At 59.1% G+C, this 15,398-nt stretch overlaps 1 protein-coding gene across 6 annotated transcripts; it reads left to right on the forward strand.

Annotated features, from left to right (window-relative positions):
- The first annotated feature begins 122 nt into the window (after positions 1-122).
- STAMBP (STAM binding protein) lies at positions 123-13,770 on the forward strand. Of its 6 annotated transcripts, none has more exons than XM_069035363.1 (10): positions 123-229; positions 2,019-2,285; positions 6,515-6,590; positions 7,503-7,598; positions 8,109-8,439; positions 9,108-9,232; positions 9,977-10,114; positions 11,721-11,833; positions 12,173-12,272; positions 12,713-13,768. In XM_069035363.1, the coding sequence occupies exons 1-10, from the start codon at positions 123-125 to the stop codon at positions 12,767-12,769; spliced, it is 1,410 nt and encodes a 469-aa protein (XP_068891464.1). In that variant the 3' UTR covers positions 12,770-13,768. The 6 variants fall into 6 exon arrangements, with proteins under 6 accessions (XP_068891464.1, XP_068891468.1, XP_068891463.1 ...); XM_069035367.1 differs by having other exon boundaries at positions 123-220; positions 2,045-2,285; positions 7,503-7,561; positions 8,106-8,439; XM_069035362.1 differs by having other exon boundaries at positions 8,106-8,439; positions 12,713-13,766.
- Positions 13,771-15,398: the final 1,628 nt, after the last annotated feature.

Here is a 15,398-nt window from a genome sequence, read left to right on the forward strand (position 1 = left end):
GCGGGTTCGGGTTCGGCCGCTATCCCTTTAAGGTGTGACGTCACGACGCGCGACGTTCCGCTAAGGGAAAGGAAGCTGCTGCGCGGCCGGGCGGAAGTGGGCGGTGGGTGTTACATACCCGGATGTTAAGACGGCTTCTGATTGGCTGCTGGCAGCGGGGCGGGGCGGTGCCGCGGCGGCTGGGGAAGAACCCGGAAGTGCTGAGGAGAAACGGCGGCCGCGGCGCCAGGTCAGGGATGGGCCGGGGTTCGGGAGGTCCCGCCGGGACAGGGGGTCCCGGCCTCGGCCGGGGGGGTCCCTCTGAGCATGGGGGACGGCTTGAGGCGCTGGGGCCGCGGTGCTGGGGCGTCCCGACCTCTCCCGAGAGACGGCGGCAGGAGGGCTCCGGCGGGGGGGGCCGGAGGGTCTCGCATGGAGGTCCGGTCTGGGGGGGTCTGGAATCTTCCCTTTAAGAAGGGGGACCCTCTCAGGAGTGTTGCAGCTGGAAGGAGAATCCCGTCGCGGGGGTGGCTGCGGGATCCTGCGCCTCAGCGGTTTGGGGGTGACGCTCCGGGGGAGCCTTCCCTGCTCCCCCCTGCAGGGCAGGGGCTGGGGGGCTCGTGGAGCGCTCTGATTTTGGGGAGGGGTCCCTCTGTCTCTCCTGGTGAGCTGGGGAGGGTCTGGAGTTTGGGGGCTGCGGCTTGGGGGGGGGTGGTCTGGGCCCTTGGTTTGAAGAGGCGCTGTGGGAATTAGAGGGGGGCTCTGGGGGGTTGCGGGGGGGGGGCGGTGTCTGTTGTGCCGGGGGAAAAGGACTGCGAGACTTGGCAGGGGTTATTCTGAGGCAGGGATTCAGAGCTGTGCCTTGGGGAGCAGCTGAAGCCGAAGCACCAGCAGGGCTGGGGGGAAGCTGAAGCCCCCCCTGAGCTGTGGCTTCGGCCCGGGAGCCTCTGGCGGAGCTGAATCCCACAGGACAAGAGGCTCCTGCAGGGCGTGGGCTGGGAAACGCGGATCTGCCCTCAAAAAGGGGCTCCCACTGCGGGGTGACCCCCAGAGGGGCTCCCCTCCTCTCCCAGGGCCCGCTGGGGACCTTTCCCTCCCTCAGGAAGGTGCTCAGTAGTTGCTGATGCAGTGCATGTGGCAGTCGAGGTGCTCTAGACTCAGCCCTGCAATGTCACAGGGAGTTTAACCCTTACCTTGGTCCAGGGTGGCTTTTCTGAGGAAAAACTGCTTTTGCTGGAGGAGGAGGAGTGTTGTGGAGGATTTCTGGGCTCGCTGCCCTTCAATCCTGGTGCCTCCTCCACTTGGCTTCCACCAGCTCCTGGAGTTTTCCCACACGGATCAGGTCGTGGTGCATTCCTGGGGTGACGCCGCCATTCCTGCCGCCCACAGCACAGGCAGAGAGGGATGGCAAGTTTGGGATGGAGCCTGTTGGGTGAGGATGGGTCTGGGAGGATCCTGGTGCCGTCAGAAAAACGCTGCAGGGCTGAAATCCTGTGTGGAGCTGCTCTGCTCCAGAGTGGAACTCCCTCAGAACCAGTGGCACCCCAGACTGGTGAGCAGCACTGGGGAGAAACAGCGGGGAAGGAGGAGCTGCTTTGGCTGGGATTTGGAGGGGTGAGAGCTTGGAATCCACGTGCAGGGACTGACCTTGAACACATGTCTGGTTTTCAGGTCGTGCAGGTGAATATCCGAGTGCTGTGCCCAAAAAGAGCTGGGCTTCTCCCAGGTCCCTCCCTCAGGACATAGCTTGGCCCATGGATTAAATGCTTTTCTGCTGGCAGGGGGGTGATTTCTGTCAAGGAAAAAGAACCCTGAGGAAACCGGATGGGGCACTTTGGGATTGTCCCGTCCCAGTTCCTGTGGTCGGGAGCTGAACAGGCTCCCCAGGGTTTGGGCACAGGCCCTGCTGGAGCTCCAGGAGCCCTGGGACAGCGCTCTAGGGGACAGACTGGGATTGCTGGGCTGCCTGTGCAGGACCAGGGCCTGGACCTGCCGACCCTGTGGCTCCTCCAACTCGGGCTCTCCCCTCTCCGTTTCAGCCCGGTTCTGACGTCCCTGCCTCCCTCCCGCCGCAGAGCCCGAGCACGGCCCATGTGTGTCACCATGCCCGGGCAGGGCAGCGCCAGCCTCCCGCCGGAGGAGCGCGTGCGGCGGCTGATCCAGGCGGGCAGCAGCGTGGAGGTGAGCGAGGACATCCCCCCGCGGCGCTACTTCCGCTCGGGCGTGGAGATGCTGCGCATGGCCACGGTGTACAGCGAGGAGGGCAACATCGAGCACGCCTTCATCCTCTACAACAAGTACATCACGTGAGTACATCCTCTACAACAAGTACATCACGGGCTGCGGGGGGTCCTGGGCTTGGGGCGGGGTGCTCGGAGCCTCTCCCGGCTGCTGCAAGGTCTTGGTGAGCTGGGAGAGCTCCAGAACTCAGGGTTCTGGCCAGAGCTCTGCTGCTGAGGGGTGCCACAGCTGGTGGGACTGACCAGGGGATGTGGTAGAGGTGTGAGGCACAAAGCCACGGGTGCAGCTCACAGAATCCATAATCCCAGAGTGGTTTGGCTTGGAGAGCATCCAGTCCTACCTCCTGCCAGGCAGGGTCACCTGGAGCAGGTGATACAGGGACACATCCAGGTGGGTTTGGAATGTCTCCAGACAGGGAGACTCCTCCCTGGTCAGCTGTTCCAGGGCTCTGCTACCCTCCATGGAAAGAAGTTCTTCCTCCTGTTGAGGTGGAGCTTCTCGTGGTTTATCTTACGGCCATCACTCCTTGTCCTGTCACTGGGCACTGATGGAAGGAGTCTGGCACCATCCTCTGACACCCCTTTGAGACACTGGTGTGTATGGGAATGAGATTCCCTTGGGAACCAGGCTGATCTTGGATTGCTCTGGCTCTCTGGAGACTCCTGTCAGCAGCAGAGATTTTATCCACCTGTAAGTCAAAGTTTGCAGGTGTTTCTGTACCTAAATTGGCCTCAGTTTTTCTCTGGGTTGGCCATGACATCCTAGGGCTGGGCAGGGATCCACGGTCAGGGAGTTTTGTATCCCATACCTATTGGAAGGGTCGAGGTTGGGTTGTGGTTTCTCTAATAAAGGAGAGCCTGTTTTACTCTGAGGTTACTACAGCCTTCCACAGCAGGGAGCGAGCTCCTCCTCCAGGAGCAGGGACCACTCAGGGATTTATTTGCACACCTCAGGAACGCAGTCCAGCCCCCCCAATACAGCTGTGTGCCTGTTGGTGTTGAAAGGGATGAAAACTGGGATCCCAGCAGCACAGAGCCCTGTTCCTGTTGGCTTCTTCCCCTAAATCCGTCCCTCCTGCTTCCACCCTGCGCCACTGCTGTGCTCTGTGCTCTCTCCCCACTCACCCAAGCTGTGCCTGGCATCTCTGTGGGCATTTTCCCTCCCTGCCCTATGTGCAGGGTTCCTGCCCCTTAAACCCAACACATTTTTCTCTGATTAGCTTTCCTCCCCGCCTCGCACTTCCTGAGCTTTTATGGGCATGGTGGCGAGGGCCCTGGGAAGTGTAAAACCTTTGGGAAGCTTTCCAGGCCCCTTACGCAGCTGGGGCCGAAGGAGAAACTTTTTAACTAAACAAATGAACTTGAGGCCGTTTCATGGTAGCAGCCAGAGGTGCTGGGTTGTATTTCCAGCCGCTTTCAAACGCTCCTGGCATTTCCAGCCCAGCTGCTGGGCTGCCAGGAGGCTGGAAAACCTTCCCTTGGTGGGATTTCTGCAGGGCTGACGAATGTGAGCTCCTACCCTGGATTGTCCAAAGATAGGAACTTAATGCCACCGTCATTTCTTCCAGTGGAGATGGGAAGCTGGAGCTCAAGCCGTAGGTTTGATGTTTTGTAGGTGTCCTGATCCAGAGAGCAAGAGGAGGCACTGGGAATTTACTGAATTTGCTCTGCTCTCCCTTTTCTAGGAATGGGGCCAGGCTGGGGGAGCTGGGGGTGTTCAGCCTGGAGAAGAAAAGGCTCTGGGGAGGCCTTAGAGCCCCATCCACTCCCTAAAGAGGGGTTACAAAAAAAAGAGAAAAGGACTTTTTATACAGGCAGAGAGTGTCAGGCCAAGGGGGGATGGTTTTAAACTGCCAGAGGACAGGGATGGATGGGATATTGGGAAGGAATTGTTCCCTGGGAGGGTGGGGAGACCCTGGCACAGGGTGCCCAGAGCAGCTGGGGCTACCCCTGGATCCCTGGCAGTGTCCAAGGCCGGGCTGGACATTGGGGCTGGGAGCAGCCTGGGACAGTGGAAGGTGTCCCTGCCATGGCAGGGGTGGAATGGGTGGGCTTTGAGGTCCCTTCCCACCCAACCCATTCCATGATTCTGTAACTATCTCCAGGACTTCTAGCACGTGTCTTTTCACCTCACAAGTCTTGCCTTGCTTTTCCTCCTGAGCAGCTTCTTCTGCCTTGATCCGAGTGGATGTTTCCCTTGGATCACCAGCAGGAACGCAGGGTTGGTTTTGGTAGGGCCAAATAAGAAGGAAAAAAGCAACAAGACACAACTTTGCTGTAGTGTTGGGGCTCCCTGGTTTGCTTGGCCCAGCTCCAGGGACTCGCAGGGGTGTCACAAGGGCCTCAAGAGCCACCGGCTTGGCCTGGGCACCGGAGCCGTGCTTAAAAATAGCCCCTGCTGGGGCTGCTCGGTGCCAAACAGCTGCTGCTGCGTTGGGCTCGGAGGCAGGCAGAGGTTTGAACCAGCAGCAAACTCTTGGCCACGGGAGCTGCAGGTTTTGGTCTTGCCAAGCCTCAGCAGGGCTGTCCATAGGAAACCTGAGCTGTTCCAGCCCTTCCTCTGCCCCATCCCAGCCCGCCACTGCTGTTCTTGTCCTGGAGTTTTCCTCTGGCTGCCTGAGCCCTCCTCTCATCCTCCTGCCCACTTTTTTCCCCCCACTTCCTGACTTGTGGAAACCCAGCTGTCTATGCTGGTTTTTCCATCCTGCCCAGGCCAGCATCTGCTCTTAATCCTTCTTAATTAATCCCTTCCATTTTAATCTACGAGCTGTTGGCAGCGCTCGGGGCCTTGTTGTGCCTCCTCGGCACAGTGACCTACTTCACACCCCCAGCTGGGGCTTTGGGAGGGAGCCACGGCCCCTCCACAGCTCCCTCCAGGGCTGTGCCCTGGCTCTGCTGATCCTGCGTCCTCGCCAGGAGCGTTCCGGGTGGCAAAAAGTCCTTCCTTGTCCCTGAGGGCTTGGAGCAGCTGGGTTTGTTTACTGCACATGCAGAGGTTTCTCAGAGTTTCTGTGCCCCCCTGAGTTTTTCCTGCTTGGCTCTGCTGGGTTGGTTTGTGCTGCTCTCTGTGGCCTGGTCTGGTCCTCTATTCCCTTGTTCCCTGTGCCTCGACAGGAGGCTGCTCTCCAAAGGAGCTGGAACATCCTCCTGTGGATGCTGAAGCAGTGCAGCCAAGAGGCAGGAGGGAGGGCAGGGATTTTGGGTTATCCTCAAAGCTTTGTGGATGGCCAGAGCCAGCAAAGCTGGGCTTGCAGGAGAGAAGGGCCTAGCTAAGCTCACCCTGAGCTCACCCTGTCACCGCTGGGGGATTAACTCGAGGTGTCTCAAGCCTGGGGAGCCTCAGAGAGCTGAGCCAGGGTGAACTGCCCCTTGTTTGTGGGATTTCCTCCTTGGTTTAGTGCTTGCAGAGCTCCACAGGAGGATCTCATTGTGGCCTTGCAGCGAGGCCCTGGCACAGGGTGCCCAGAGAAGCTGGAGCTGCCTCTGGATCCCTGGCAGTGCCCAAGGCCAGGCTGGACATTGGGGCTTGGAGCAGCCTGGGACAGTGAGAGGTGTCCCTGCCATGGCAGGGGTGGCACTGGATGGGCTTTAAGGTCCCTTCTAAGCCAACCCATCCTGGGGTTCTCTGAGGGGGAGAGCAGTTCCCCCAGGTGCAGAGAAGCTGAGCATTAACCCGTTCATACCCACGCTGATTTCCCTCCCCAAAGCCAGCACGGAATTCTCCCTCCCGCCTGGAGTCCCTGGGGTGCTCAGGCTGCAGAGCCCAAAGGCTCCCTCTGCGGCAGCTGGGCTGTTGGGAACTTGCTTTTAACTCACCTGCAGGTTCTCCCTGTCCAAGGTCTGAGGTAATTTCCCCTCGTGCACAAACTCCTTGTCCCTCGGTGCAGAAGGATGGTGAGCTCTGAGTCAGCGGAGTCCTTGAGCTGGGGTGGAATCCCGGGATGCTCTCAGGTGCCGGCAGGTGCCCGAGCGCCTTCCTCAATCACCTCTGTGTCCTTGGTGGTTTAGACCAGCTTATTAATGGTTCTCTTCAAAACAAATGTGTTTATCCCTGAGGATCATCTCCGGAGGCCAGGTGGAAGGGAAACCTGTGTGGGGCACTCCCTTGGGATCAGGCAAGATCCTCCTGAGTGCTGTGCAGAGCTCCAGGGGCTGCTATGGGATGGAGGGTTTCCTGCAGAAAGACAGACTGCCCTGATGGGGAGCACAGGGATCCCCCAAAATGCTGCTGAGTGTCCCATGCTCCTCCCTTCCTGCCCTGGCTCAGACCTGCAGCTTCTCTCTCGTTCTTCCAGGCTCTTCATCGAGAAGCTGCCGCAGCACCGCGATTACAAAAGCGCCGTCATTCCCGAGAAGAGGGAGACGGTCAAAGTAAGTGGGGACAGCGCCGGGTCCGGAACGGGAACGTGGTCGGTGTCATCGACCTTGGGCTTCCGTGGCTCTGGGATGAGTGGTCTGTACAAATGCTGAGAAGCCTTGGCCTGGCCAGGCAGTCCTGACCCCTTGGGATTCAGGTCTGGGCCCCTCACTCCAGGAAATCCATTATGGGGCTGGAGCCCCAGGAGAGGCTGAGGGAGCTGGGAAAGGGGCTGAGCCTGGAGCAAAGGAGGCTCAGGGGGGAGGGACCTTGTGGCTCTGCACAAGTCCCTGACAGGAGGGGACAGCCGGGGGGGTCGGGCTCTGCTCGCAGGGAACAGGGACAGGAGGAGAGGGAACGGCCTCAGGCTGGGCCAGGGGAGGCTCAGGGTGGACAGTGGGGAAATTCCTTCCCCAGAAGCATTGTCCAGTCCTGGCACAGGCCTCCACCATCCCTGGAAGTGTTTCAAAACACCTGGGGATGTGGTTTAGGGGTGGACATGGCAGCACTGGGGGGAATGGTGGAACTTGGTGATCCCGGAGGTATTTTCCAACCTAAACAACCCCACGATTCTCTTGAGTTATGGTTTGGGGGGTTCTTACCCTGTTGCACTTGCACTGGACTGGCCGTGGTGTCCAGTTTACTTCCTTTTGAGCCCTGGGGTGTCCTTTCTTCCCTGTTCAAGTCCCTGCTTTTTAGAGACCACGTGGCTTTTCCATGTGTGGATGTTCAAAGTGGTGATTTTCCAGGGAATCCTTAGAGATTCCTCAGCCACAAGAAGCTGCAATTCCCAAGAGGAAAGCACAGCCCTGCCTGAGCTCTTGCTTGGTGATTTTGGTGGTGGGATTTTGGACTCTTCAGCTGCTCAGGTTTTGTTTTTCTTGCCTTGAGGCTGCCCCACTCTGACCCTGTGTTTCCTCCTCCAGAAACTGAAGGAAGTAGCCTTTCCCCGAGCCGAAGAGCTCAAGGAGGAGCTGTTAAAGAGGTACGCCAAGGACTATGCTAAGTACAAGGAGCAGGAGGTGAGTGACAGGAGACTGGAGGCCTGTGCTCCTCAGGAGCCCCTCAGCCTCACAGGGTTTGCAAGGGGGCAGCTCTCCAGGGCTCCCTGGGTGCTTGGGAATGTCCCCAGCTTCCAGGCTCCAGGCTCATCCCCTGCTGTCACCGTGGGTGGCTCTGTCAGAGGTGTCCCTGGCTCTGGGGTTCTGTGGGCAAAGCAGACGCTCAGGGCAAGTGGGACTTTAGGGACAGGATGGGGGGAGATCAACCTGGGACTGTAATTCCGTGGAAGAGGGAGGGGAAGGCAGTGGTTTTCTGCCCTCAGTGCAGCTGGCTCTGGATCTGTGCTCTGCAAGCTGAAGTTTCCTTGCAGAAAACGCTGTTTGCTGGTGACCTTTTGCAGAGCCTTTAGAAATAACCTGGGCATGGCTGGGGGTCTGCCCTGGGCTCCTCTCTGCTCCTGTCCCTGGGTATGTTTCTCCTCACAGCAGGATGCAGAAGGGTAATTTGCACACCCTTTGGCTTTGCAGCAGCAGCTGGAGGAGGAGAAGACTCGGGTAGCCCTGATGAAGCAGCAGCAGGCAGAGCAGGAGCAGTTCCATGCCTTCGAGGAGATGATCCGGCGGCAGGAGCTGGAGAAGGAGCGCCTGAGGATAGTGCAGGAGTTTGGAAAGCCAGAGCCGAGTCCCCAGTCTGTGGATGGACCCCTCATCCCTGGCGTGGAAAAGCCCCCAACAGATTTAACCCCAAAGGTTCCGGCCTCTCCAGTTCATCCAGCAAGTCCATCAGCGGGGACTGTCCCATCCAAACCTCCTGTCGTGGACAGATCTTTGAAGCCCAGTGCTTTGGGGAGCACAGAGAGCAGTTAGTACCTCTTGGAGCATCCCTTCTCCCTGCTGGGGCTCAGCCAAACACGGCCAATTTCTCTGGGAGGCTCTTGGAATTATCTGATTGTGGCTCTGTCCCTCGTGGAGGTTTCCTCTCCCAAGATGTTGTCCAGTGAACGCTCACAGGGCTGGGGAGAACTGTCTCCTCTTGGGAATGTGCCCTCCCTGCTTTTCCAGCCCAGTCTCTCTGCTGTTCCAGGGTCTGCAGCCTGTTTGCCTTTCCTTGATCCACATACTCGTTGGAGATTGAGGTTTAGTTCCTGGCTGGGCTGATTGAATCCTCCTCCTGACCAAATTCGACTAAATGTGGTTCCAAAACACTGATCCAGACGTGTCCAGTGGCTGGGTCTTGCCCAGTGACACGTCCTGCTTTAAATAACGTTTGCTAAGCGTGTGTGGTTTCATTTTTGCTAACCAAACACTCCTTTTGACACCCTGCTGAAGGATCCTTCCCCTGCTCTGAAAGAGGTGGTGCCTGTCCTTTATCAGTGTCACAGTGACACGTTTCTCTGTGCCCACCACTGCAAGGGGAGTTTATCTTCCCAGAAGGATTTTCTCAGTCTCATCCTCTCAGATCCTGCCCTGAGGGACCATTTCTCCAGCGTTCCTGACTCTTTGCTCCCTGTGCTCCCCTTCTCCCCGCAGATGCAGGCGTGGATGTCCTTCGCCAGGTCATTGTCCCCAGGGAGCTGTGCCAGAAATTCCTGCAGCTGGCTGATGCCAACACCGTGCGGGGTGTGGAGACCTGTGGGATCCTCTGCGGGAAGCTGGTAAGGGGACAGCCCCAATGGAGACCCCAAAAGGGGCATGGGGACTGTTTATCACAGTGCCATGGCTGTGAGAATGGCTCAAGGAGCCTGATTTTTGTCCTGGAATTCTTCAGTGTGGTTTCAGGCTTCCATGGGAGTGTTAGGGATGATGTGCCTCTCCCTTTCCTCGTTTCCAGGTTGGGATTTCCCCACCCTGAGTGAGGTGCCAACCTGAGTCCCCATTCAGGTTCCTCTCTCCCGTTGGTGACATTCCTGGTGGCATTCCTGGTGGCAGGCAGCTCTGGGCACTTGTCCTTTGGGTGTCCCAGCTGGTGACCCTCACGCAGACAAGGCTGACAGGACACTGCTGTCCCCCAGAGTTTGCGTGCCCAGGTTTTGTCGGCAGCTCCAGCCCATCTGCCCCGAGTCACTCACACAAGTTTGCTTTGAAATGAAGTTGTTTGATGTAGCAACTTCCTGCAGTCCAGCTGCTTCCAGACACTGGGGATGGTTTAGGGATGAGGCATCATCCCCTTTTGAGTGGAGAGCTTGGTTTGGGGGGGTGCCCAGGACTTCTCTGAGCTCCTGTGGGGGCTCTGCACAGCAGGGAGAGTGAAACAGGGAGAAAATCCTGCGACTCCTTTGTCGGTAACTTGGAGCTGCACCTGCAAACGGGTGGGTGCATCCCTGGGCTTGTTCCCAAGGCTTGGGAAATTCCCTCATGTCCAGGGAATAACAGCCTCCTGTGCTGCCACTGCCTTGCAGATGAGGAACGAGTTCACCATCACCCACGTCATCGTCCCCAAGCAGCTGGGAGGCCCCGATTCCTGCACCACAGAGAACGAGGAGGAGCTCTTCGTCATCCAGGACCAGCACGGCCTCGTCACTCTGGGCTGGATCCACGTGAGTCTCCTTCCCCTGGCACTTCCCTGACCTCCAGCACAAAGGGGAAGGGCTGGTGGAGCAGGGCTGAAGTTACTGGAGGAGATGGCAGGGAATGGGCAGCAGCCTCTGGTTGTGTTTCTCCCTCTGCTCCAGTCTCTCCATCACTACTCTGATGGAGAAACCCAGGCCTGGTTTATGTTTGAGTCCCTTTGAAAGGGAGAGAGGAAAGGTTTAGACAAGATATTGGGAGGAAACTCTTCCCTGTGAGGGTGGGGAGAAGCTGTGGCTGTCCCTGGATCCCTGGGAGTGCCCAAGGCCAGGTTGGACGGGGCTTGGAGCAGCCAGGAGCAGTGGAACGTGTCCCTGCCAGGGTGGGGGTGTCATTGGATGGGCTTTGAGGTCCCTTCCAGCCCAAACCCTCCTGGAATTCTATGGAAGTGGGATCTTGGACATGAAACTCACATTTCCTCCAGCTAAAAGCCAGCTCCAGCAGCACCGTGGGGGCATCCCAAGCTCCCCTGCCAGAGGGACACCTCTCCCCCGCTGGGTCCCTGTGCAGTCCTGCCTTGCAGGCAGCCCTGCTGTGAGCTGTGCCAGTCGCAGGCTCCTCCCTGGCTGCCCTGCTGTCCCCACGGAGCCTTTGGCAGTCGGAGCCGTGCCAAGCAAAGCGTTCAGAGCTGCTGAGTAATCTCTCGAAAGCAGCAGCTGCCCCGAGGGCTTGGACAAGGAAATGCTGCTGCTCCAAGTGGCTGCTCCAGGGCCACCTCTGCAGTGACAGCCCTGCCACGCTCGGGGACCCTCCGGAATTCCTTTGGCCCTCCTGGTGGTCTTGGTAAAAAAAAAAACAAAACAAAACAAACCCAAGCAGCAAAAGGAGCAAGAGCTTCCATCAGGAGTTAAGGTGTGAAGTGTGGCTGTCAGCAGGAGCTGGGTGAGGTGCTGGCAGTCAGGGGTTGTGCAGCCCTCCATGGAATGTGATATCCTCCGTGGAATGTGATATCCTGCAGTGCTGTGGCACCACGGGATGGGCTGAGCCCCTGGAGCTGCACTTGAGAAACATGTGAAGTGCCCTGCAAGGACACTGTCAGTGGCCTAAAGGTGTGATTTTCCATGGAATGTGGCAGAAATGTAGAGCTCCTTTTGTAGGCAACTCCAAATGGAAAAGAGGAGCATGGCTGTTTTAGGACAATCCAAAAAAAAGGGGCTCCGAGAGAGCTGGAAGGGACTTAGGACAAGAGCAGGGAGTGTGATAGGACACAGGGAATGGCTCCCCACTGCCAGAGGCAGGGTTAGATGGGGTATGGGGAAGGAATTCCTGGCTGTGAGGGTGGGGAGGGGCTGGGATGGAATTCCCAGAGAAGCTGGGAAGTGTCCAAGGCCAGGTTGGACGGGGCTTGGAGCAACCTGGGATAGTGGAAGGTGCCAGGGTTGGAACTGGATGGACTTTAAGGTCGCTCCAACCCAAACCATTCCATGAATTCCACTCCAGGTGTGCAGGTGCATCTGCAGGTGCCCTGCAGGGAGCTGTGTCTCCTCTGTCCCAAGGTTCTCCTGGCACACACGATCCCTTGGGATCAGTTTTCCGAGCCTGCTGTAACTGCTGTCCCCGTGTTGCCCGTTGCAGACCCACCCCACACAGACAGCATTCCTGTCCAGCGTGGACCTGCACACCCACTGCTCCTACCAGATGATGCTGCCAGAGTCCATCGCCATCGTGTGCTCTCCCAAATACCAGGAGTGAGTAGGGATGCCAGCAGTGAGTCTGGGTGTGGGCTGGGAAGGCTTTTCCCTCTTCCCCTCTCAGATTCCTGGCGGGGGGATGAAATGTCAGCTCACAGCTCACGCCTGTGGCCGGACAGCTCCTGGGAGCTGTTTCCAGGGGCTGTGTCTGGCTGCCCACCCCTGACAGGAGGTTCAGGGCTGGGGAGAGGAGTTTCCCAGGAACTGAGGTGCCCCTCAGCCTCAATGTCTGCTCCTGCTCGAGATGAGCAGCCCCAAAGGTGCTCCTGGGGGCCCAGGGGATGTGGCTGGCCCTTCCGAGGCTCGAGCTACAGCGCTGCTGTTCCTCTGCTCCAGGACAGGGTTCTTCAAGCTGACGGAGCACGGCCTGGAGGAGATCTCGTCCTGCCGGCAGAAGGGGTTCCACCCACACCCCAAAGACCCCCCTCTCTTCACGGTGAGTGCCCCCCGGGGCCGTGGGGGCTGTGGGGTGGGGAGTTGGTGTGTTGGACGCTGCGCTTGAATTAAAGCCACGTTGAGGTGCGGGGCTGTGACCAGGAGGCTCAGCCTGGCTGGGGCTGGTCTCCAATTCCCAGAGTGGAGGTGCAGGAGCTTCCCAAGGTTTTCCAGGTGCTGGAAGTGTGGTGCAGAGCTCCTGGCTGCAGGAACAGGGCGAGGCAGCAGCCAAGGGCTGTTGGAGGGGGGGATTTGTGTTTGGGGCCTGCCGTGGTCGCTGTGTGGCACCGGGCAGAGCCAGCAGGTGGGGTGATCCAAGGAACTGGATCCGAGGGCTGTTCTGGGAAAGCACCGGCTGCAGGTTGTGTCAGGAGGTAGAGGAGACTCACCTGAGCTGTGGGAATATTTGAATAACCCCCTGTCCCCTCTTCTCTCTTCCAGACCTGCAACCACGTGTCAATAGTGGAGAGAGACGTGGTGCTGATGGATCTCCGATAAGCCTCTTGCCTTACCCCTTCCCAGGAACCACTCACCGTCCTTTAGGCCTAGGGAATCGATTTTCTCCCTCCTGTAGCAGATGATTTCTACCGTGTAGTGATCCCTCCCTTCCCTCCCCTGCGCTGGAATTGGATCCCTGCCCTCTGCAGGAGCCCCTGGAACCTCCGTTCCCAGCGTGGGGCTGGCGGAAGGGGCCGGGGCTCCAGGTGTGGGGAAAAGCCAGCTGGGAGCTCAGAGGCAGAAGCCAACACTACTGCAGTCGTTCAGCTCCAATCCACGGCTCGAGCGGCCTCCTGGGGAGGTTCCCCGTGCCTTGCTGCAACCCTGAGGTGTGGAAACCTCTTCAAGTGCTTTTGGGACTTGCCCAGTTTAACCCATGCCCTGTTTCGTCCCTGTTTCCCGGCTGCTTGGTCTCGGCATGGCTTCCAGGAGCAGATAAATCTTTCCTGCAGTTTTAAAGTCCAACCTTGCTGACCCCTCTGAGCCCTACACGAGCTCAGTGCTGCTTCCTGGTGCTCCTGTGTCTGTCTGGGGAGGGAAGAGGGCCCAACCTCCGTTGGGATCCCTCTTGCAGCGTTTCAGGGCTGAAGATCCCTGGATGTGGCACTGCTTTGCACCATCCCGGCAGCGTTTAGGGGTGTCTGGGCACTTCATCCCTTCTCCTGGCTGGGGGATACCCTGGTGTTACCAGGAGGAGCTCGGTCTCCTGGCCGCCACCGCCGCTCCAGGATGGGATTCCAACATCTTTGACCACTTCCATCCTCACGGATCCCTGTGCCCGATTGCCTCTGCACATCCCAAAGCAGCAGGAAGCCTGTCCTTGCCAAACCCGAGTGCTCCGTGACGTCGCTGTTGTGTGGGACCCTCCTCCGAGGTGCTTTAGTCGGGTGCCAAGCCGAGATTTTCCTCCCCTGTGCTCCGTGCCGAGCCCCCGCCCTCGGGGGGGGAGGGAAGCAGCAGCATTCCAAGGTGGGAAGCAGCTGTGCCGAGGGCTGGGCGTGATCCACGTCCCACAGCGGGCTGGGCTGGGCTGGGCTGGGCGGCACATGGCCGAGCGGGCCAGGGGAGCGGGCTGGAGCTGCCTTCCCACCTGGCAAGCAAACATCGCCGTCCTTCTGTCGTGTGCTTGTACACCCCGCCCCCCGTGGTGTTCCTTGGGCACACATGGATGGGATTATCCCGGCCGGGCCTCCTGTGCCACTCGTTCTCTTTGAGCTCTGTCTGTGGGTTGGGTCTGGCTTGGAGGGAATCCATCCCTGCGTGACAAGTGCTGCTCCCAGCTTTTCCCAAGTCGCTTTTGGGAACAGGCTGGCCCCGGGGGTGGGAGGGGAGCGAGGGGCCTTCGGGGCATCTCTGGGAACTCATTTCAGACCTAATTAATTTAAACCATGCTCGGAAGGGGGGTGCAGTTTCCGAGTAGGATTGTTCATCCCGCAGCCCTCCACAGCTCAGAGCAGCTCCTCACCCCGAGGGCTCCCCCGGAGCAGCGTGGGGACACAAAGTGTGAAATTACATCTTGCAAAGCAGCAATTCCTTCAAATCTGTTGGGAATATCCCAAGGGATTTATCCCAGCTCCACATCCCTGCAGGTCTCAGGTCTGAGCCGGCTCCAGGAGAGGAGCTGGTGGCACATCACCACTTTTGTGTTGTCCCAGGGACTGATAAACCTTCCCAGGGGATTTTCCATGTTCCTTGGAGCAGGGAGTTCCTCAGGTCAGGGCCCAGCTGCTCCCTGAGTGCTCCCAGATTTTTCATCCCTTTTTTTTCACCCCGAGTCCCTGAGTCCTCCCTCTGTGTGTCAATGTCCTGGCACTGCTGCCGTGTCCCACGAGCCCACCCTGGCTCTCCAGCTGTGCCAGATGTGGCTGTCACACCTTCTCATCGCCCAAAATGAGGTTGGATTTAGGAGGAGCTGAACTCGAACATGAACTAAGTGTGTCAGGAATGATTTACTGGCTGTAACAACGCGGGTCGTGTGTCCTGGGGGGTTCCTGCAGGCAGGGAGTGATGCTTATCTCCACGTCAGGAAAGGGAACGGATCCAAATCCCTCTCACCATCCCTCTTATCATGGTTTGCCCATCCTCAGCAGCATCCCGAGAGGCTCCAAGCACGAACATTCCCCCCGAGGGAGGTGCCGAGGGCTGGGCCGGCGCCGGGAGTTTTGAAACGCAGCGGCCGAGCAGGGGTTGCCCCCTCCTCGTCCCACGCTGCTCCCGGCCTCGCCTGTGCCGTGGGATGCCTGGCGTTCCTGCGAGCATCCCGGGGCCGCCGGCCGCTGGATTGGCTGCGGGGGCCAAACCTTGCCTTTTTAGGCTGCGCGTGGGCTCCCGCTCGGGGCTGCGCTGCCGCCGGCCCCGCTCCGGCCCCGCCGTGGGCCGGGGTGCTCGGGATCCCACAGGGATGGGGGAGCCTGGAGCTGACCCGTCCCCAGCAGGAGCGGCGAGTCCCGGAGCTGCTGAGGGGTGTCCGGGGTCGGTGCTCCCCGCTTTGCACCAGCTCAGGGGTCAGGGAATGTCCCCCTGCCTCGGGTCGGGATGGGATCCTGCCGGGGCTTTGGGGATGTCCCCCTGCCTCGGGTCGGGATGGGATCCTGCCACCGACTCCGTGCGACTCCTGGCACAGCCGTGC

Source organism: Aphelocoma coerulescens, chromosome 22, assembly GCF_041296385.1.
Source record: "Aphelocoma coerulescens isolate FSJ_1873_10779 chromosome 22, UR_Acoe_1.0, whole genome shotgun sequence".
Lineage (NCBI taxonomy): Eukaryota > Metazoa > Chordata > Aves > Passeriformes > Corvidae > Aphelocoma > Aphelocoma coerulescens.

Excerpts from the sequence above, each read along its gene's own strand:
- STAMBP (XM_069035362.1), top strand. The coding sequence starts at position 123 with ATGTTAAGACGGCTTCTGATTGGCTGCTGGCAGCGGGGCGGGGCGGTG. Across the intron at positions 2,286-6,514 it reads CTCTACAACAAGTACATCAC|GCTCTTCATCGAGAAGCTGC; the intron begins GTGAGTACATCC and ends TCGTTCTTCCAG. Across the intron at positions 7,599-8,105 it reads CTAAGTACAAGGAGCAGGAG|CAGCAGCTGGAGGAGGAGAA; the intron begins GTGAGTGACAGG and ends TTGGCTTTGCAG.